General features: G+C 49.6%; 9 protein-coding genes across 9 annotated transcripts; 5 read left to right on the top strand and 4 right to left on the bottom strand.

Moving 5' to 3' along the window:
- Positions 1-1,142: 1,142 nt before the first annotated feature.
- Positions 1,143-3,200, top strand: Z518_02252 (uncharacterized protein; the record flags this gene model as incomplete). Its single annotated transcript, XM_013419281.1, has 4 exons — positions 1,143-2,296; positions 2,369-2,418; positions 2,491-2,636; positions 2,688-3,200. The coding sequence occupies 4 exons, from the start codon at positions 1,143-1,145 to the stop codon at positions 3,198-3,200; spliced, it is 1,863 nt and encodes a 620-aa protein (XP_013274735.1).
- A 127-nt stretch (positions 3,201-3,327) lies between these two features.
- Z518_02251 (uncharacterized protein) lies at positions 3,328-5,080 on the bottom strand (the record flags this gene model as incomplete). The annotated part of the gene is made up of 4 exons (XM_013419280.1): positions 3,328-3,668; positions 3,759-4,455; positions 4,504-4,646; positions 4,705-5,080. The coding sequence occupies 4 exons, from the start codon at positions 5,078-5,080 to the stop codon at positions 3,328-3,330; spliced, it is 1,557 nt and encodes a 518-aa protein (XP_013274734.1).
- A 1,003-nt stretch (positions 5,081-6,083) lies between these two features.
- On the bottom strand, positions 6,084-6,536 carry Z518_02250 (uncharacterized protein; the record flags this gene model as incomplete). Its single annotated transcript, XM_013419279.1, has 1 exon — positions 6,084-6,536. One exon carries the CDS (start codon positions 6,534-6,536, stop codon positions 6,084-6,086), a length of 453 nt encoding a protein of 150 aa, XP_013274733.1.
- A 1,262-nt stretch (positions 6,537-7,798) lies between these two features.
- Positions 7,799-8,930, top strand: Z518_02249 (uncharacterized protein; the record flags this gene model as incomplete). Its single annotated transcript, XM_013419278.1, has 2 exons — positions 7,799-7,966; positions 8,133-8,930. The coding sequence occupies 2 exons, from the start codon at positions 7,799-7,801 to the stop codon at positions 8,928-8,930; spliced, it is 966 nt and encodes a 321-aa protein (XP_013274732.1).
- A 1,423-nt stretch (positions 8,931-10,353) lies between these two features.
- On the top strand, positions 10,354-11,996 carry Z518_02248 (uncharacterized protein; the record flags this gene model as incomplete). Its single annotated transcript, XM_013419277.1, has 3 exons — positions 10,354-10,676; positions 10,747-11,690; positions 11,743-11,996. The coding sequence occupies 3 exons, from the start codon at positions 10,354-10,356 to the stop codon at positions 11,994-11,996; spliced, it is 1,521 nt and encodes a 506-aa protein (XP_013274731.1).
- A 1,666-nt stretch (positions 11,997-13,662) lies between these two features.
- Z518_02247 (uncharacterized protein) lies at positions 13,663-14,319 on the top strand (the record flags this gene model as incomplete). The annotated part of the gene is made up of 5 exons (XM_013419276.1): positions 13,663-13,818; positions 13,873-13,941; positions 13,997-14,048; positions 14,099-14,172; positions 14,221-14,319. The coding sequence occupies 5 exons, from the start codon at positions 13,663-13,665 to the stop codon at positions 14,317-14,319; spliced, it is 450 nt and encodes a 149-aa protein (XP_013274730.1).
- A 383-nt stretch (positions 14,320-14,702) lies between these two features.
- On the top strand, positions 14,703-15,412 carry Z518_02246 (uncharacterized protein; the record flags this gene model as incomplete). Its single annotated transcript, XM_013419275.1, has 2 exons — positions 14,703-14,907; positions 14,970-15,412. 2 exons carry the CDS (start codon positions 14,703-14,705, stop codon positions 15,410-15,412), a joined length of 648 nt encoding a protein of 215 aa, XP_013274729.1.
- A 721-nt stretch (positions 15,413-16,133) lies between these two features.
- Positions 16,134-19,533, bottom strand: Z518_02245 (uncharacterized protein; the record flags this gene model as incomplete). The annotated part of the gene is made up of 2 exons (XM_013419274.1): positions 16,134-19,103; positions 19,153-19,533. 2 exons carry the CDS (start codon positions 19,531-19,533, stop codon positions 16,134-16,136), a joined length of 3,351 nt encoding a protein of 1,116 aa, XP_013274728.1.
- Positions 19,534-19,931: 398 nt separating this feature from the next.
- On the bottom strand, positions 19,932-20,426 carry Z518_02244 (uncharacterized protein; the record flags this gene model as incomplete). The annotated part of the gene is made up of 1 exon (XM_013419273.1): positions 19,932-20,426. One exon carries the CDS (start codon positions 20,424-20,426, stop codon positions 19,932-19,934), a length of 495 nt encoding a protein of 164 aa, XP_013274727.1.
- Between the last annotated feature and the right edge of the window lie 485 nt (positions 20,427-20,911).

The raw sequence follows: 20,911 nt of genomic DNA, 5'->3' as shown, positions 1-20,911 counted from the left end.
CGATTTCTCCACCAACCGGACATACAACGACGACAACATTTTAGACAAATGAACCAGTAATACTCAACGGCTTCGCCCATCTGATATTCGCGTCTGTGACCATCGATACTCATTTCTTCACCGCCTGCAAAACTTCACGTGGACTGTGATGATAACGTCTCGCAAAAGTCCAGATGTTGCAGATATATAAAGAGCCGAGCACAGATCTCCTCCAATCGTCGAGTGGCTAGAACAAGTCACGGAAACATTTGTCAAGGGTGCTACATGAAGATGTCGCTACTACTGCAGTCGAATCCAGCCAAGGTCTTTCAGTCCTTTTCCTGCATGGAGCCCGGCCATCACCAACTCATTCCTGACATGTTCGTGTCAAAACACATCGGGGTCGTTTTCCCTACGGCCCGGGCCTGGCGAATAAGCAGCCCACCCGACGAGCTGGTTCTCCACACTCCTGGAAACGATCTGCAAAGCATGCATATGCAACTGGCGTTTGTGTTGTCCCCTGTGCCATCATTCATATGCTGACTTGACCCGTGCATTCTTTGCTTGGTATTGTCACTCGTTTAGTTTATTCCGAAGTGAGTATTGGAATGTTTCCATCAGTCTGTCGCGATTATCCTTGACTTTTCATGCATCAGCTACTTCCCCGGATGCAAAGTTAACGCTTGTCCGTGAAAGATGCAATTGCCTCGACACTCCCCACTGCCGTGCAGGGAATCTTGACCTTGTGCCAGCACATCTCAATTCTGACGTGGCATAGAAGACTGTTGATCCTTCATACCCACCGCAGGGCAGGAAAAGACCTCTGGTACCATGTGCCTGCACGTATTGGGATCCTTTCGTACGATACTCCTGTACCAACACCTGGTTAGCTTCATGCATGGCATGCCACTTCGCCGGGGGCATATCAGGATGATCACGAGGTGATCGGCCTTCCCGGCCAGTAGCTTCGGAGAAAGTTCTATTGGTGACACTGTCACATTCCCAAAGCCGTTTGGTGAATGGGAACATACTCTTGTGTCATTGGTCCGTGGTATGCAGCCGGCTCTGGCCCGTTCTGATACTTTGACTTTTTTTTTTTTTTTTTTTTTTTCATGAGCAGATATTCCTCACCTCTGTGTCTGTCCTTATAGAAACTATTCTACATGGCTGATACACATTGCGACTGTTCCGAACCCCGGCCCTTGGCTAGAGTGGACTCGAAGTTGGACCTGAATGATGTAGTGGGAGCGCCTGAAAGTACAGAGGGTACTGGGGAGGACGGCAAACCTGTATCTTCTCCGCAGTGCCAGGCTGGGCCAGTGCAAGATGCAACAGAAAATATTCAACCCGAAACCAATGGCGTTCACACACCCAACTCGAAACAGGACGACCATGATACTTGTCTGTCAGCATTACCGGTCCAAAACAATGACCTCATTTCTGAAGGCAAAGAATTACAAACCAGTATCGACTCCACCAGAGAATCACCGGTGGAAAAGGCCCCAGAGACCAACGGAATTACTACATCATTTGACAAGCAGGAAGTGAACGGAGAAGTCCAGGCCGCGACGGAGACCAACAAACAGCCCAAACGAATCTCGAAAATTCCGGCCATCATTGTCGATATTGGGGGGGTTCTCGCCAATTGGACCGCACTCCAATCGTTGGCCATTGCTCCGGCCATGTTGCATCGATTCCGCAAAACACGTTTTTGGTACGAGTACGACCTCGGCCTTCTCTCACAAGACGAATGCTACGGCCGTCTCGCCGCCCAGTACGGAGTTTCGGCATCAGATATTGCGGAAGCCTTCGATAAGGCACGAGAATCTCTGGTTCCGAATGACGCAGTATTTGACATGATCAGAGAACTGAAGACAACCTACCACGATTCGCTCAGGATTTATCTCATGTCCAATATTCCATCGGCCGAGTGGAAATGCTTGCAAGAAAACCCCCGTTTTGAATGGACTCTCTTCGACGGCTTCTTCACCTCTAGCCAAACAGGCATGTGCAAACCCGAGCTTCGATTTTTCCGACATGTTCTTCAAAGCATTGGGCTTAAACCCGCGGACGTGGTTTTGGTCGACGACAATGCGGAAAATGTTCTGGCAGCACGATCTCTAGGCATCCAGAGTTGGAGATTTAGAGGAGCCGATGGCCTTAAACAGTTCTTCAAAATTCTATTTCACGATCCGATTGAACGGGGATGGGAGTACCTGCACAAGAATGCTAAAGAGATGTGGAGCGTAACCCCCCAGGGGAGGGAAGTGAGAGATAACTTTGCCCAGCTCTTTTTATACGAGGCTGTGGATGATCTGTAGGTTCCCTCTTGACTCGGCTGTTCACTCGATCACAGAGGAGAACCATTGCTCACCTGTTCAAACTGCAGAAATCTCGTCACGATGACATTCTACGAACGAACATGGAATTACTATATTGGTAGGTGGTCATCGAAATCTCGACTGCCCGTTTCTTCTGTGCATGAGAAAATGAATTGAACTTTTGATGCAGAGAAACAAATCGACACGGTGGAAAAGCACCCGGACGACATTGACACAACATCCCTGGCGATGATTCTACTACCCAATGATGTGGAAAAAGCGAACTCGATCCTCGATGAAGTCCTCGGGTACACTACCGAAGACGGCATCATTATGGTAAGACTTGGCCCTGTTCTATGATTTTCGACCCCCGCTAATTCCGGACAGACTTATTTCGACAACAAACGTCCTCGGGTCGACCCAGCCGTGTGTGTGAATGCTCTTCGTTTCTTCTACAAATATTCGCGAGGGGATTCACCGGCTCTTCAGCCGACCAAAAATTGGGTATCGGATGTTCTCTTCTACCGGGCGTACCTCGACGGGACATATTACTACCCCACTGGTGATGTCTTCTTGTACCTCTTCAGTCGATTGCTCACCGCGAATCCCCATAGCGATATCTACCGCAGCACGGCGTCTTTGCTGCGGGAGAGGCTGCAAGAACGGATTGGAACCACTGGAGATGCCTTGGAGTTGGCGATGCGGGTGATCGCGTGTCATGACATGGGAATCAAGAATGACGTCGACTTGAGAAAGCTAGAAATCAGCCAAGAAGAAGATGGCGGGTGGGAGGTGGGCTGGCTCTGCCAAACAGGCAAGACGAGTTTAAAGATTGGGAATAGAGGGTTGACCACTGCATTGGCGGTCAAAGCCATCGACATGGTGAGGAAGACTAAATGAGTCGAGGACGTACGGAAGGAGGACGTCACTGCGTGTAGAGTGGCAGCTGACTCGAGACATGAACCCAGTTCTCTCTGCGTATGTCGCACCTTTAGCATCCGTATCGATAGATCATATACTCCATGTTTTATTCCGTGTCCTTCTTCATCGCCACCACTTCCTCATTGGTCACATTGCTGACCTGTTTCTTCAGCAACTCACTGCCAATCTCGACCTCCCCGCTTGTAACCACTTTCAGATCAGGGACATCAGAGTGTTTCTCGCCATCAAACAACCTATCAACCTCCTCGAGCGTGAGACCCCTAGTCTCAACCCAGTAATAGAGTACGCCGACCAACATGAGAATATCTGCGCTGGCATTGATGATGTAGGTTTTCCACCCAATCGCGTCGAGGGAGAAAGGGAACGCCATCGTAACGAGCAAGCCAGACAGCTTTGTCGTGAGGGTATACAATCCCATTCCGGTACCTATTGTCCCAAGGGGAAACAAAACCAGTTAGCTCCGGTTCAATACACTTCCGAGATGGACATTGTTTCCCACATTCCATGACCACCTACCTCGGATCGAAAACGATAAAACTTCGGGAGGGTACAGAACTGTAAGCGGCGTGATGCCATAGGCATAAGCGGCATTGTATAGAAAGATCATGGCGATTGTCGCATAGATGCCTGACTTGTATGTGGACTCGCCGTATAACGCAGTAAGACCGGCGAGAATGTAGAACGTGACGATTTGTCCAACCAGACTGATGGCGCAAAGGGTCTTTCTACCCAGTGAATCTGCGAACCAGGCTCCGAGGAGGGACACAACCAATGTCCAGGAGGTGAGGATGATATTTATTTCGAGCTGGGTGGTGGGGTCATCGATGCCCGCTTGCGTCAACATATCTCCGAAATAGAACGTGATGATGTTAGTCCCCGGAAGCATGACGATGACTGAGAAGGTGGCCGTGATGAGCAGACGCTTTCGATTTCCCTTGGTGGTGAATGATTGGCGGAAAGAAAGATGCTGGCTCTTTTCCCATGCAATCGTGTCGCTAATTTCCCGGTACTGCAGAAGGACGATTGGTGCATCCTTGTCTCCGTGGGCATTGGCCGCGGCGAGGATCTCCAGGGCCTCATCATGGCGATCGTGGTTGATGAGCCACCGAGGAGATTCGGGCAGAAATATCAGCACGAACACGCAGAGGATGCTGGGAACTATTTGAACGAGACTCGGGGTCCTCCAGGCCCAAGTCGTCGAGTAATGTTGGGTCTGGCACCAACATTAGAAGATCCACGGTGATTACTGTCATGGACCTACCGAGTAGCAAACTCCCGAGGCAAGAAGAGTTCCAACACCCCAGCACGCGTAGTAGAGACCTAAGGTGACAGCTCTGAACTTTGGAGGGGTGGTCTCTGCTACAAAGGTCGGGCAAGCTGTTTGGGCAAACCCCATACCAAAGCCTGAAAATACATTATTAGGTCGCCTTGTTCCCCGGCCTCTTTGATCCTGACCACTTACCGACAATGAAGCGGCCGGCAATGAACATGCCAATGTTTTGAGCGGCGGCTTGAATGATCGCCCCAATAAGCGTGAGAATCGCAGAGAGGAAGATGCTTTTCCAGCGACCTATCCAGTCGACCACGAAACCAGCAACCAAGGCTGAACAGGAACCTCCGACGTAGGAAATGGCAGTATTCAGCGACTTTGTGGCGGTAGTCAGGGTGAAGTAGCTGGTATACGTCGGCATCACATTGAGACTTCCCATCAACGAACTGTCATAGCCCAGTAACACAGAGTCGACCACTGAAATCCCGATGAGTGCTACCAGCAGTGCCGTCTGAGATTTGGGGACAAATCGAGACAGGTGTATCCGAGGGTGTGGTGTGTTTGCCATGATGGTGGGCCGATATCACCGTAATGGAAAGAGACGTGAGGGAAAGCCGGGAATTCACCCCAATATATCCTCATTCCGTAAGGGTAAAAGGACGAGCATAGCACCTGGCTTGTTGCGCATATCTAACTGACGGCAATACCGCAATAGCCTGGGCCTTTCTTGCCTTTCTTATCGGCACGAGACCATATCCATGAAGGGTAACATCGGACATCTGCTTCGGTGACTGTCCTTATCAAATCGCGATACGACGAGTGGACTGTTCATCCTCTTGAACAGACTCTGATCTCCGCATTGGCAGAGCGTTGTAAGTGGAGGAATGTTGCCCTTGAACCTTGAAAGTGGAGAGAAAAGATCCTTATAAAGGCAGGTAGCGGATTGGATTTCTACACTCGTGCGTCCTTAGCTTGAAGCTTCCCATGCAGATCAACAGGAAACCAGCACAAAGCGTTGCCCTCGTGGGAAGTGGCTGACGACGCCACATGATCTGCGGCCCTCAAAGTTGGGGGCTCGACAACCCGACTGACGATTTTCTTATATCATCAACCGTTGGAGCAGATGGCGGAAAATAGTTTCGCCGGACACCGAGACCGATGCTTCGGTAGTATCCTCTGCTACAGTGAATGCATTCACAGGAGAAGATGGGCACTTCCAAAGAGAATCGTAGAATGACTATTCAAAGCTCATGATCAAGAAACGAGAGCATACGGTCCGTCGTGAAAGCTGGCCCGCATTTGGCCAAACGCGTCTCTGCAAGCGACCCCCCCCACCCTTCGGCCATCCTCCTCCATCCTCCTATGGGCCAGGAAAATGAATGATGAATTTGCTAATACATGGATCCGTCATCGACAGGCTTAGATTTAGTTAAGATATATCCAAAACGCCTGAGAACTCAACACGAAACTAGCCTCCAGACGTCAAGCCCACCGTTGGATGAATGACTATGCCATAATCGCCAGTCTGTCAAGTCCTAAAATTACACAGCATCCGTTGTTCAGTCTTCCAATCATGCCTTTCCAGCTGCACCGACGACGGGGCAAACTGCGCCCTTGGCCGCATTGGCGACATTGGGGTGTTGATGTACCTTGCCCTTATGATGGCCCAGAGTGGCATTGGTCACGGGGCAAACATCCCCGTCCTTCGCATCATCGGTAGAGGGATGATTGGGAGGGAGGACGCTGGAGACGGTGCCGACCACAGGGCAAATTGCCTCATCCATGGCCTGCTGCTCGGGGCGGCTGACGATCTTGGAGAGGGCAGGACACGACTCAGCGTTGGCGAGGTCGTCGACAGAAGAGCCAAAGATTCCGGGATGCTTGGAAAGGTGGTGATGATGATCGGTGGTCGCCTTGGTGACGGGGCAGACGAGACCAGGCTGGTTCATGTCAAAGTCGGGGTGTTTGGGCGGGAGGACAGTATTGGTCGTGCCCACAACAGGGCAGACTTGAGCGGCAGCCATGATATTGAGGAGTAGTGATGTGCTGCGATGGCTATGGAGATAGAATGCCGACGGCGTTCAACTAAATCGAAGCCTGGCTTTGTAGACGAAGGGGGAGATGGAAGAGGACAAAGGAGAGTAAGTAGATGAAGGCGGCCGTTGACCGGCAAGTTGTAGAACACTCATCTGTAAGGAAAGGGGCAACAGCCTGGAGCAGCCTGGAAGCCATCCAGAAGGCCAATGAAGCAGACATGGTGACGGTCACTTCCCCGCACGCCTAGATAGGAATTTCTGGGGGCCAATCACATCCGAGCTGTTGCTAGTCCCCGGTAGCTGCCGTGTCCAGATGGAACACAAACAGCCGCAGCATATTCTTTCGCATAGTTCACACCCACACAACTAACACTCATATGAAATGGATTATCTGCGTAGGCACCTTGCTTCCATTTGACCTTTTCATTTGAGTGCGCACCTTGGGACTGTCCCACGGTGGACTACCATATCGTTGATCGACATGCAATCGATGCATAGTGATCTTTGCAGGTCCATATTTCCCATTGCCTTTGGAAGATTGAGGACCTGATGTTGGAGACAGTATCTCTTCTCCAAGCTGGAGCATAAAGCTCAAATGATCCTTCTTTCTTGTTTCCTGCATCCTATTTGCTCTTATATTTGACTCGATATTATACGAGGAAGACCCCGTTGTCCTCAATCCATGCTGTTGTGGTTGTGGTTATGGTTGTGCTGCTCGTTGAACCGGACAAGTCCGATCACTTTCTCAGTTCCGTTTGATAGTCTTCCCCCCATTTTTCACCCCCTGTCATCAGCCATTTGATTGCCCAATAACGGACACGTCTTCGCGCAACTTTTCTCCCTTCAATTCCCCCCACCTTCCCTCACAACCCCGCGTACGAGGGGCTTGGCCATGAATTGGGGAGGGTTGATGGAAGGGTCTTTTTTGGGACCAACCGGCTTAAGGAGACACAGGGAGGATCTAGATAATGTCTCCTGGGTTTCTCGACTGAATTCACATATCTACTCTCGATTTCTGGGCTTTGGTCTATGGGTGTTTGGGCTCACGATACCATTCTTGCTGCGCGTATCTCCCTGATCGAGTCCAACCCTCCCTCGGAACTCTTATCTTTGGGCTGGGGGGAAGAGCATCACGGTGATAATTCCACACCTGGCAATTACTACTGCCTCGTACATCAAGAATCACATCCTGTAGGGCCCGATCAAGGTTTTCCAACGGCAATTCTCGCCATCAGTCACCACACACCATCATGGCAATCTCGATCCCCGTGGTATCGTTTGAGAAATTTCTCACCGGCAACCCAGCAGAGCAAAAGGAGGTGGCGAGACAAGTCTACGATGCGTTCTCAACGGTTGGATTCATTTATCTAAAGGACCATGGTATTCCGCAGTCAAGAGTCGATGAGATCTTTGCATTAGTAAGTCTACCCCGAAGGCTGCCCCGACCCGAGCACCCCCTTTTTCTCAGAGCCTTAGCCCCATCTATTAAGCCCCTTTAATTTTTTTCCCCGCTTATTTGGCCAACATTCGAAAAGAGAAAGGGTATCATTTGCGTTATGCTCACATCACCCATCTTTGGCACAGGCGAAAACCTTTTTTGAACTTCCTCTCACCACGAAACTCAACTATAAACTTACCGAAGCACACGTGAACCAAGGCTACACGGCCGACGGCGCTGAAGGCATCAACGACCACAAGGAATGCTACGAGCATCGACGCTTCAGTAACAAACTGTGCCCCGATGAATCCGAACTCCCAGGCTTCAAGTCAACCCTGGACAGCTTCTACGGGCAATGTCTGAATCTGGCGATGAACGTGCTCAAGTGTCTTGCCATGGTCATGCAGCTGGGCGACGACTTCTTCGAGGGCATCACCCAACACGCCGACCCACAGCTGCGGCTCATCCACTACCCACCACTCGACCGCAGCGTGATCGAGAAACAGGGCCACGCACGTATCATGCCACACACAGATTTCGGTCTCTGTACACTGCTCTTCCAAGACTCGATCGGCGGGTTGGAAGTCGATCCGAGCCACGAGAACAAATTCGTGACCGCCCCTCCGATCGCAGGGACAGTGCTCATTAACATCGCCGACCTCCTGCAACGCTATACCAATGGGCGCGTCAAGTCGACTCGACACCGTGTCGTCAGCCCGCCGCCCGATAAGTTCCAAGGCGATGTGTTGCCCGCGAGGTATAGTATTCCGTTCTTCGTCCATCCGGATCCAGAGACCATGATTGATCCGATCACTTTGACAGAGGGGGAGGTCAAATTGTATGAGCCTGTCAATGCCGGGGAGTGGAGGGATTGGAACACGGCGACGAATTATCGGTTGAAGGAGCCTGAGGTTATGAGTGTTGAAGTCGAGACGGTCGGATAGAAATGTTCAGATCAGAAGGAAGAGCATGCCCTATGGCAGAACTTGGAATCAGACGTTGGACATACTTGGAACATAACGTAGACCTTCGTGTTCCATATATTCTACATATTCTATAAAATACCTTCCAACCTTCTCGCTCTTTCTTCTCTTCTTGTCTCTCATTGTGACTATATTCTTCGTGCTCTACCTCATGTAATCAGAAGTCAAGCGCCGTCTTGGGTGGCCAACTAAGAAGCGCTCCACAAATGGTAGGGATTCATTACGCATATCGTCAAGGACATTGATCGCATTCACCCAAATCCGTTCGCGCATTCATATGCTTACACTCACACACTCTATCAAGCGATACTTTCTAGGTCGGAGAGATGGCTTACCCATTGAGACACGGCCGATTGTGAAAATAAACATAACATACCTTGAATATTGAGGAAGAGGGAAACATGATAGGGCTGAAATGAACGCGAGGCTGTGCAGTGAAAAGAGAGTAGGAAAGATAGTGAGAAAGATCTTGCTTATCCAATGTTGCAATATGAGAGTGGGGGTCTTGAACGCCGAATACGTATTTGTCGAGGACTGCTCGCGAAAAGAACGTGGAAGCCTTGTGATGTCTCTGTGTCATGGATTCACAAATGTTCGGGTTAAACTCCCTCTATTTCACCTATCTTGTGCATTTATGGATTGAGTTGTCCTCATCTTGATGATGTACGGTCAGTTATGTCCACATGACGCTCTGGACCTCTGGGGAAATACACGATGGGCAGGCGGTTTTGCCCGAAGAATGAAAGAACCAACCAATGCAGGTCGATGTCTGCGGGTGATAGACCCATCAGCCCTAAACCGGATCAGCCGCCTTCCGCGGTTGCTTGTTGATGATCAGGGCATCATTTTGTTCTGAGAAATGGGAATTGCCAACTGCCGACCTATTGGATCAGAAGGTGGGTGGTCAGGATGAGTGACTCCAAATCGAGCATTGGTGAGACGACTTGCAACCACATCTTAGGCATGAAAGAACTTTGGGTTTTCTTTTCCACTGAAACACATATTCTTTTCCCCCTTCGAATTGCTACGGTCTCACTGATGTCGTCAGGAGCCAACAATTGCATCACAAATACAAACACTCTGAACCAGTCTCGACGTTTGTCCCCTCCGATATCGCTGCTTGACGGCGGAAGTAGACAGTCGACCGTTTTATTCGCTTGCGTACCAAATTCTAACTACAGAGAGCTACGGTTAAACCGGCACTATGACACCATGACTTTGATTTCAATCGGCTACTCTCCGACAGGCTATGCTGCAAGGGGTACACAGTCTGTACGATCATACTACTTGCCTGACTCTGTACGAGCTCTTCATATAAACGTTACATCCCCACGTTTCACCATGCCTTCGACCTCTAGCGTTTGCGGGAGGGGTCCACGTCGATATGTTCCTCATTCCCTCAAAGTTTCGCCGGGAGACGCAAGAAACGGAACCCGGCCTGCCCCGACGGCAGGAAGAGGGATTGGCAGTGAAAATTCAAGACAGAGACGACGAGGACGAAATCATAGTAGAATGGGAGGGCAAAAATGACCCGGAAAATCCTCAGAACTGGTCTACACATTTCAAATCATGGATCACCTTTCAACTGAGCTTGTTGGCGTTTGCCGCCAGTCTGGCCTCGAGCATTATCTCCCCGGCAAATGGAACGATAGCAGAATACGTCGGTGTTAGCCAGAATGTGGTGGTCCTCAATGTTTCTCTTTACATGTAAGAGATCAAAGTGCCCCCCTGTTGACAGAGCGATCTTCAAGGAAGGTATACCTGACTGATTATGCAGTATTGGGTTTGCATTTGGTCCTCTATTATGGGCTCCTATTTCAGAGATATGGGGCCGGCGCGTATCAATGCTGCCGCCCATGACATGTCTAGGACTTTTCTCCATTGGAACAGCAACTAGTCAAAACGCCCAGTCGATCTTCATCAATCGTTTTTTCGGTGGTCTCTTTGGCTCTGCTGCCGTCAGTAATGTGAATGCTGCTCTAGGAAATATCTGGTCACGAGAAGCTCGAGGAACCGCTGTTACATTATACGCCGTCTGTGTCGTCGGAGGCCCGACTATTGGACCAACGACAGGAGCAGCCATTCTCACCAACCCTCATCTTGGATGGCGATGGACAGAGTACATGACAGCAATCACCAGTTTTGCAGTGGTGGGACTAACATATTTCTGCATGCCAGAGATGTATCCTCCCGTGCTGCTGAAGTGGAAGGCCCAAAGACTGCGGAAGGAAACCGGGAATCAAAGGCTCTACCATCCTCACGAAAGACTCAAACTCGATCTCAAATCAATCATCACCAAGCAACTTTCGCGACCTTTGATGATGTTGTTCACCGAGCCCATGGTCACTTGCATAGCATTCTACGCATCTTTTGTCTATGCAATACTTTATCTCACGCTGGAAGTCTTTCCCATTGTATTTGAAGAACAAAGAGGCTACTCTCCGGTCGTAGCCTCCGTTCCATTCCTTGGATTATTTGTTGGAGTGTTATGTGCTCTTGTCATCAATCTTGGAAACCAGCCACGATATATTCGAAAATGTCGCGCTGCAAATGGAAGACCTGTTCCTGAAGCAAGGCTGCCTCCTCTCGCCATCGGTGCTGTTCTCATGGTAGCAGGCTTATTTTGGTTTGGATGGACTAGTGATCCAAAAGACTCCTGGGTACTTCCATCACTTGCCGCGGTATTCATTGGTGCGGGCTTCAATACGATATTTCAGCAATGTACGCGGACCCTCTGCTGTTTTCGTGTCTTTCGGACTGACCTTGATAATAGGTATCAATTACCTTGTTGACGTTTACGGTCTTTATGCCGCCAGCGCCACAGCAGCCAATACTTTCCTCCGCAGTATCATGGCCGCCGGTTTGCCTCTCGCAGCACGACCAATGTCTCATCAGCTTGGAGTCGGACCCGCAATGTCCATACTTGGAGCTATCGCAGCAACCATGCTTCCTGTACCGGTCTTGCTTATGAAATACGGCCTCGCTCTAAGGAAACGATCCACTTTCGCCCCAGTATCGGATGATTGAGGCTGATTTGGCCCATGCTTATATCAACATCAGATTCGACCTTGGAGTGATACAGTCCACGTGAGTATTCGCCTTCACTGGGCCAGCGACTCGCATTGTCACCACACATGGTTAGATGTGTGAATTTCCACAAAGATGGGTTCGTAATACCTACCCCGATATCCTGAATAGGGAAGATAACCCCTTTTCCAATGACGAGGTTCTGGCCATTGTCCAACATCCCATTACACCTCCCCGGAGACCCTTCGACAGCCTGCCGAAAGAAGCAGTAGCTGATAGAAATATGGGATCCTGGTGAGGGCTTACAACATCATGCAGCTCAAGAAGATTTCGAAGAAGAAAGATGTGTGCACGCAGGTCCTACGCATCTAGATCAAACTCTCACCAAATAATGGTGACCTCGGAATCCACTCCTTCATCTCTCCTCCATTTCAAGCCTGCTGCATGAAGCCTGTTCGAGAGAGGTCATCCAAAATATCTATGCTAAAATCTACAACTCCCTTACAGAATGCAAAAATACCCAATCGAACTCCGCTGGAGAGATCGATACCACAATCTTGCGTACACGAGATTGTTTGATGCTTGGAAAGGTTCTGGCCTTGGATTGATATTTCTTGCTGCTTCATCGTCAACCGTTCCAAACCGGGATATGACTTTTGCAAAAAAATAGATCATGCCAATAAGGTGTTGCGTGGCATTCTCAAAAGAGTGAGGCAGAAGACAAAAAGTTCATCGGAACAATACACTCCCGACAAGCAACGATCGCAGTAGCGGCAGGGACAATGAAGAAGTACCAATCCATGTGGATTGTGGAAGGCAGACTCCTCAAAGCGGTTTCCAGAATTGGTGAGTCGAGCAGGAGTTATAATCCTACCGGACGACGGCTTTCCGGGCCGTCATGCAGGTTTCCGGGAACTCAGACCAGGTGAACCATTCTGGCGATATTATCTAGCCTGGGATGATCGGACCTATGGACAACCACCAATCCTAGTTCCAGAAGAAGGACGGAACGGAGGTTAGCCATGGCCACCACCAGTTCCCTGGAATGCTCTTGACCCAATTCTCGTGGAGTCACAACAGACCGAAGATATGAGAGCCCAACAACACAGGAAAATATATCCGAATTGAATTGCGCAATCAACGATATGAACGGTCGGTTTCATAGACATATTGACGGCAATTAGGAAAGAATGTAAGTGGGTAAGACTAACGGAGGATCGAAACGACTTGAAGAGCGAAGGGATGAGACCAAGAGACCGCGCGGAAGAGAATTGAAGGGCTGGTCGAAGGAGAACAGAAGAGTTTCTTGACGAGCTGGAACGAGATAGGGACGAATGGATGTAAGTGTGGGTGGTGGTGAAGGTTCTTTCGAACGATGACGGCGATGACAGAGATGGAATAATCCGTAATCAGATATTTGATGTATTGGAAGATTTGATGGAGGTTTTTGGATGAGATGCGAGATGCAATATCAGCCACGTGACATCGTCGAAGATGTCCACCCGCAGGCAAAGCGCATGGGCGGCCTTGTCCGATTTGTTACAGGGCGTGAGACGACTTCAATTAATAAACTCACCTTCATTCTCTCAGTGTTCACGGTGCCCATTACTTCAATTTCCGCATTATCATATACTTGCCTCCTTGGATAAACACCTGCCCTCTTATAATGACACCCAAACAGCAGATCACCTCCGAAAAGGGGCTCAAATCTCCTTTGTTCTCTCAGGCAATCGTACACAACGGCACTGTCTATGTGAGCGGCAATATTGGCATTGTTCCCTCTACCATGCAGATAGTTGAGGGGACCGTGGCAGATAGAACGGTGTGTGAAACGACCACATCCCCATATCCGGCTCTTGCAACTGATCTGTTGCAGAAACAAGCATTGGAAAACATCAAAGTTGTATTGGAAGAAGCCGGCAGCAGTCTTCAAAATATCGTCAAAGTAGGAAATGTCTTACTCCTTGTAGATCCTCCAACATATCTGACTGAAAGCGAAGATGAACATTTACCTGACGAACATGGAAGACTACGCCGCCATGAACGAGGCCTGTGCGTAATCGCTTTACCCAGCCACATACCACACACTCACTTGAAACAAGTCCTCAAGACTATTCCAGATCCGAAGCCAGCAAGAACCTGCGTTTGTGTCAAGGAATTGCCATTCAAGACTGATGTATGCTTCAATCGGATTCTCTGCAGAGCAGTACATACACTAACACAGAACAGGTTGAAATTGAATGCATCGCACATCTGTGAGGGCACGTCCAGAATAGAAGCCAACATTTCGGACAAGGCAACCGCTAATTGTGACCAGGGGTGACAAAACAGAGTCCAAGCTCTAGGAATGCCTTTTTTTCATCTCAAATGTGAAGACAAGTCTTTGTCTAAGAAGAGTTTGTGTACCCACCTCGGCTAGGATATTCCCGCGAGCCTTTGCTCGTGCATGAGCTGAAAGAGGAAAATCCATAGTGATAATGATCAACGACAATTAGCAGTCTTCAGCCCATTCATTCAGATGAAAACGGCCATTCGGCCGCACCTGGGTTTGTTTGATTCCCCCCATGCTCAAGCAATTCCTATGTTCTGCATGCATAAACTCCCCAACGGCAATCTCTCTCTCCCCTTTTCTTTTGCTTCCACTCTTCCTTCTCCTTTTTAACTAGAGGTCTAGGAAATCAACTTGATTCGTGATTCTAGAATTATATGGCTCGTCCCGCTCCAGTCCCACGACGGGGAGCCAGGCCATCTTCTTATAGAAGACAAACCCAACAGCAAGGCCCTCCAGCAAATCCACAGTTGCCTTCAATTGATGAACATGGGGATGAAGAACCACCAGCACCCAAAGCTCGTCGATCTCCAAGCAAATCTTCATCACTCAAAAGAAAGCAACCTGTAAAAAAACAAGAGGGTAAGGATCCAAATGGAAGACGACGAAGAAACAAACGAAGACGCAGGCATCCCTTTACCTAGAGTCAGCTCGTCGTTACAAGCTCGACTTACACTGGCGAGAAAACAAACAAAGCCGCCAGCTAGGAAGTTTCCCAAAAAGAAGAGGACACCAACAAGGGAGAGACGATGACTATCAGCAGGAAGAAGATGAAGGTGAAGATGAAGATAAACCATCGCAGACACGACCACAAAAGAACACATTCAAGAAGAAGGACGCGACTCCAAAAGAATCAAGGTCTGCAAAGAAAATCCCATCTCATGGTGAAGACGATGAATATCACATTGAAACGTCGGAAGAAGACATAGATTCAGAGGAAGATGTTGATGAACTGCCCCCCAAGCGCCAGCGGAAGGTTGCCACCAAGAAAATTCATAAAGGGACTTCCCCTCCAGGCGCAGCAAATGCTGCAAAGACACAATCGCCTGAACACAACACCGGAGAACCTTCTAGTCCCAAAACCTAGTGCTTCGGTCCCTCCAATCCAGCATTTCCAGTTAGGTTACCAAAATGCGTTGCTTCTAATGATGAACACCCTAAGACTCCCTCCCCAAAGCGAGCTCGCACCGACCATAGTTGAGCGTCTCCAAAAGGGAACCAAGAACATGAGAATGATGAGAACCAACCACCAGAGGGGCCCTCACCGGATATCGAACATGCGGACGACTTATCTACTAGTATCTTGAAAATACCAAAGGTGTTGGAGCTTGGCGAAATCACAGCACTCTTTTTACGCTTTCGGGAGAAGAGCTTTCGCTTTGCCCGAGTTGGCTAATGAAAGGAAGCTATTGACATTTACAGGTTCTCATTTAAGCCACTTGCGCACTCTTTGGCGACATGATGTTGACCTTTGCAGCCTCTGCTTGGACCGTATTATACACTGACACTTAGTTCCGGAACTCAAAACCACATGATGTCCGTTTCCCAAATTCTCATTTCAGTTTCCTAACACCAACAGACCACACTCTGGGACAAGAGCCAAAAAAAGGGTAGATCTGCTGAGCAGTTCGCCTCTGCCAAAAGGATTCGCTTTCGAACGTCTCCAGTCTCAGGGGAAGGACATGAATCTCCCAATATCGATTGAAACCGGTAGTTGATCCATCGATTGACGAAGCCGCTTCCTTCCATGTCGCATCTTGTCCGCTTGGCCCAACAACCAGCAGTCACTGACATTGCTTCAGTTTGTCTCAATCCTGCCTCTTCTCACCCCCTGCAGCCGAGCCTAGAATATCTCTAACAACTCCCTCGACAACTCCAACCTCCTTCTGGACCTTCAGCCAACATACTTCTGCTCGTGCTGCCTCCATTTTGGCTTTCTCCGCTGCTTTCTCTGCATCCCTCGCTGTGATGACCACTTCGACCATAGATTTTGACAGGTCGATTAAATTAGTTTTGTGTTGTATGTTGGGCTCGGCACGCGCGAGATCGAGGATGACGTGCGTTAAACTGGTCGCGGTCGAAAGGGTGGGGGTGCCGGATGGAGTGGAAGGTCGAGATGGGACGGGCGAAGATGTGGATTTGGCGGTCCCTTGTGAAGTGGGGTTTGGAGACGGGCTGACAGTTGCAGTAAATGGAGTCATTGGACTGATGAAGGGATTGCGAATGACGGTGCACGGTTCCTCGTTTGCATTAATTAGTGCTCGATTGGTATCGGTGCCCACATTTCCCTGAGCGTTCAATAGCGGTGGATTGGTGATCTTGTTGCCTGGCATGGGCTTGCGTCGCACAGAACCCGGAAGATTCAGCTTGCCAGGCACGTCTTTCTTAGACGGAATTCTGCTTGCGTTCGGCGTTGATTCTGTCGAATGCTTATGAAAAAGGCCGCGAAGATTAGAGATGACTTTCTTCCCGGATGATGATGGACTGTACGAAAGTTTGTTGGAGTATTTCGGCGCCTGGGAAGAACTGGTATTGGGGGAGATGCTCCGAGAAAACGCTGCTACGTTTCCGGGCTTTTGGATCATGTCCGGATGTACGCTGTACGCCTTAATAGCTTGTCTTGACAAGCTGTCGGCATATGGGATTTGATCAGGAGGAGACACGGTGATTGGCGGCGGCCTCAGCTTTCGTGACGATGTTCGAGGTGGGAAGACTGACTTTGATTGTGTCATTGTAACTAGTCTTGGGTCCTCGGGATTTTGGACGACATCATTGAGCTGTTTCCCTTGCTTGTACTGTTCGTGTTCGAGGTCCCGAAACAAGAACGGTGAAATCTCCCGGCTTGGTGCTGCACGAAGGGCAACTGTAGAATGTCTTGAATTGTTTGACGTTCCGCTTGGTGGTCGGTTAACCGGCTCTGCATCTTGTAGGCCTGAAGGAGTGGTATCCTTTGAAATGGGAGGAGTCGGTTCTGACCCGAGTCTTAAACCCGCAAAGTCTTTGCAGGGCCAGTCACGATGAGTCGAATTTGACATATGTACGAACTCAGATGACTCTTGGGAGACTGCTTCTGCAATGCCCACATCATTCTGTCCCTGACAAGATGACTTCTCGTCGGAATCGACATCACTTCCGGGAAATTCGGCACGATGGACTGTTTCTGCAGAGCCACTGCTCTGGATCAGATTCCCGGTTTCATCGTCTTCCGGATTCTTGACCCGAGTCAGAGATCGATCCGTGATGCTTCTAGCAAATGACAGGGGCCGTGTCAAGAATCCGCTGGGGCGCCGACCTTGGTCATTGCTAGCCGCCGGCTTGCGAATATCCAGTGCACTTGTCTTGTGTGCGGTGTCGGGATTGGTTTTTCTCATCCCTGAACCACCGTCTTCGTTTCCATCCCCCAGAAGTATTCGACTTGCTGAATCTGTGATGCGGAGAGTTGGTCCTCCCTTCGGCGCGTTGCGGACGCGTTTAACTCGAAAGCCACCAAAAGAGTCGTAGCCGTGAACGGTATGTTCAGAAACGTCACTGTCAACCATCGAATCATCATCACGAAGGGCAGGGTTAGATAAGGCTTCTCTCCCGCTAAGTATCCCGGTTTCAGTTTGAGGTAGACCATCCGTTGCGTTGGTTTCCTGAGGTTGATCAATTTGGTGATGAAGGTACGTTTCGTCGAAATCGCTTGGATTCTCAAGCTCTTTTGGTTTGAAACTCATGTCTTCATTGAATGTCGATGCAATGCAATTCCCTGGAGACCCCTCTTGATAGTCAACGTCGGCTGATTGACCATTGGTACGAATTGGCACAAGGGTGGAGCTCTTGTGACGAGTCTGTCTCGCAAAGGTTGAATGTAGATCTGAGGCAGTATCATTGTTTTCGATCGACTCGGAAGTGCTCTCTGACGTCAGAAGAACCTTTGGTCCCAAGCTAGGCTCTCCTTCTTTTTCTCGGGTTGTCTTGCTTGGCCTGGAATTTGGTCGGCGTGGGATAGTGTATGGTGTACCTCGACCGGTGACTCCGTGACGGCCACGCGATGCCGAACGGATTGGTCCTCCAGCAGATGCTTGCTTGGCTCTCGGGATCGAAGGAGACTGAGCTCTCTCGCGAATGGAAAGAAGACTACCATGTCTGTCATGACTCTTCTCACTAGATCCCCATGTTCTCTTTCCAATCGAACGTCGGAGTCGCAAAGCGGAAGTTTTAGTCTGTCGAACAGAAGGGCTGTTGATATGACGTGAGAGCGACTCAAGCACGGAGTCTCTAGGCTTCGGAAGCTGACTTGATGAAAGAGGACGATTCGAGTCACTAGCAGTCATGTCGAATGGGTTTGCATCACTCCTAGGGTGTAAGTGGAATCCCCCGTCGATATTCGAATCACCTCCTGGGCTTTCGAAGCGGACTCTTGCATCGGGTTGAGCATTCTCGTCTTTCATATCTTCCAAATTCATTCCATGCATTCCCTCAATAAAACTCTCACCCAAACTTGGCTTAACTGCGGACTGGCCTGGTTTGGACGTAGTTGCGGTATCGAGGTTTGACGGCTGCATTGTTGGCCAATCTTCTTGTGGCGGCGCTCCACCGCCAACGGGTGATATAGACCGTCGCAGCGGAAGTGCTGTGCAATCGGTGAGGGACTTACGGACCGGAGACTTGAACTTGACTGTGGCTATTGGTAGACTCGGGAGTGGTTTGTCAGACGGGCTTGGACGAGGCGGAGGATTAGTTCCTTGCGAAGGGACAGGGAGGCGAACATGAGTCGAAGAGGAGAGCCGCTGTTCCTGGAATTGGAGTTAACAGAATTGAAAGCGTCGGTAATAGGCTACTCACTATGAGCTTTTGAGGTGACGAACTCTCAAGCGATGATGGGATAGCCATTCCAGCCTTTGGCGGTGCACTTCCCTCCTCTGGCGACTTCTTGAATAACAGATGTCTTGAAGCACTGCCCATTTGAGTATTCTCTCTAGTTCCACGATCTGCGCCAAAAGATGAAGGATGCTCAACCTCGGTTGATGAAGGTGTGCGATAAATGACCCTTGAACCAAGGACGGGAGCGTCACGCCTGGCTGACACAGAGGGAGGAGAAGATTGAGAAATGGGACACTGGTGTGAGGGTGCTCGTCGTACACGAAGACCAGGAGGCTTCGCGCAGTGTTGATCGGGTTGATTGTCAGTCTTCTTGAATCTCAGATCCCATCTCCGAAAGGACATTGCTCAAACGGGGCCGAGAGCGCATCAGCTCAGGAGGCAGTCGTGTTGAGGGTGCGGCAAATGGTTGGGCTAGGCAACAACAGAGTAGGTGAATACAACTTGATGGTTGTGTTGCTGTGGGTAGTAAAAGGTGAGCAGGATCACTGCTCGAAATCTTCCGGTCAAGGAAAGAGAGGTGCAGTGCAGCAGACAGGTCCCGTCTCCTCTTGGATCATTCTCATAGATATGACCATTCCTGTGCTCACCTCGCTGTTCAACGAGTAAACATTTTTCTGCTTTTCGCTTTCAACCCGTGTTCATTCCATTTTCATAGACAATTTGACGGAGAAAATATGCAATGGGCTTCATTATCACATCGTTTGTCTTCTTCCAGCCATCAAATGAACTTGCAAACCTCATCATTCATTGCCTTTTCCTCCTTGATTTGCGTTTGGACCAGCAGGAGCACATTTCTTTTTCTTACTAGCTTCGTACTGGTCCATGTTCTTTGGCCGCCATAGTGGGCCGCCAAAATCATCGTCCCGCAACCTCCCCGCCTCATCCAGCTGGATGCCCCGGTCATCGGCCATAGCCTCAAGTCGGCGTTGCTCCATCAGCATCTCCTTCAGAAACCCTGCTGTCTTGCCTAACATCACTTGCTCACTTCTCTCATGGCCCAACGCTCCAGGGACCATGTGCGACAGCTCCGAGAAGCGTTCCCGGATTGCGCTCCGTCGCTTGTTCTCGGCATCCTTGTGGTTGAAATTCTTTTGAAATAGTGTAAGACGGGGTTTGGCGACCTTTGTGGGCTTTTTGGATGATTTGGATGGTCCGGTAGTCGGTTGAGCTTCCGAGGCTTCTGATGACTCCCTTGTTGAGGGATTTGATTCGGATGCTTCTTCCTCTTTCGACATGTTGACTAGTAGTTCGATTAAAATGTTGGGGGACTGCGCGGTAAATCTGAGAAAGTAGACAAGGCTGAACTTTTTCTTACAGAACAGCCGCAAGAAGATCTCAACGTGGCTTGAAGCGAGACGTATTTCATCGAATCTCTGGGGCTGATCAAACCTAGTACAATTGAAGGGGTTCGGTGGCTCTGCAGCTGGTAATGTTATGAACGAGCGTATGTTCCGGCCAATATCTACAAAGAAGGGAAGTGGTGCTTTGTTGAAGAAAGGCTGGTATGCGATAGAAACCTGAATGTCGCTAGCTTTCCAATTAGCGTTTGCTGCATGCGGATTTAACCGAGACGCGCAGGCCCTTAACCCCGGCCTTCTAGAAACTTTGTCCCCACCCACTGACAAAGTCTCCCATCAGGACTACACCGGATCTAATATTCCCCTACCAATATCAGAGAACTTACTCTATACTTTGATATTCGCGGTGCTCTAGAAAAGGC

This window comes from Rhinocladiella mackenziei, assembly GCF_000835555.1.
Source record: "Rhinocladiella mackenziei CBS 650.93 unplaced genomic scaffold supercont1.2, whole genome shotgun sequence".
Taxonomy (NCBI): Eukaryota; Fungi; Ascomycota; class Eurotiomycetes; order Chaetothyriales; family Herpotrichiellaceae; genus Rhinocladiella; species Rhinocladiella mackenziei.
This window is presented reverse-complemented; position numbering and strand designations above follow the sequence as displayed.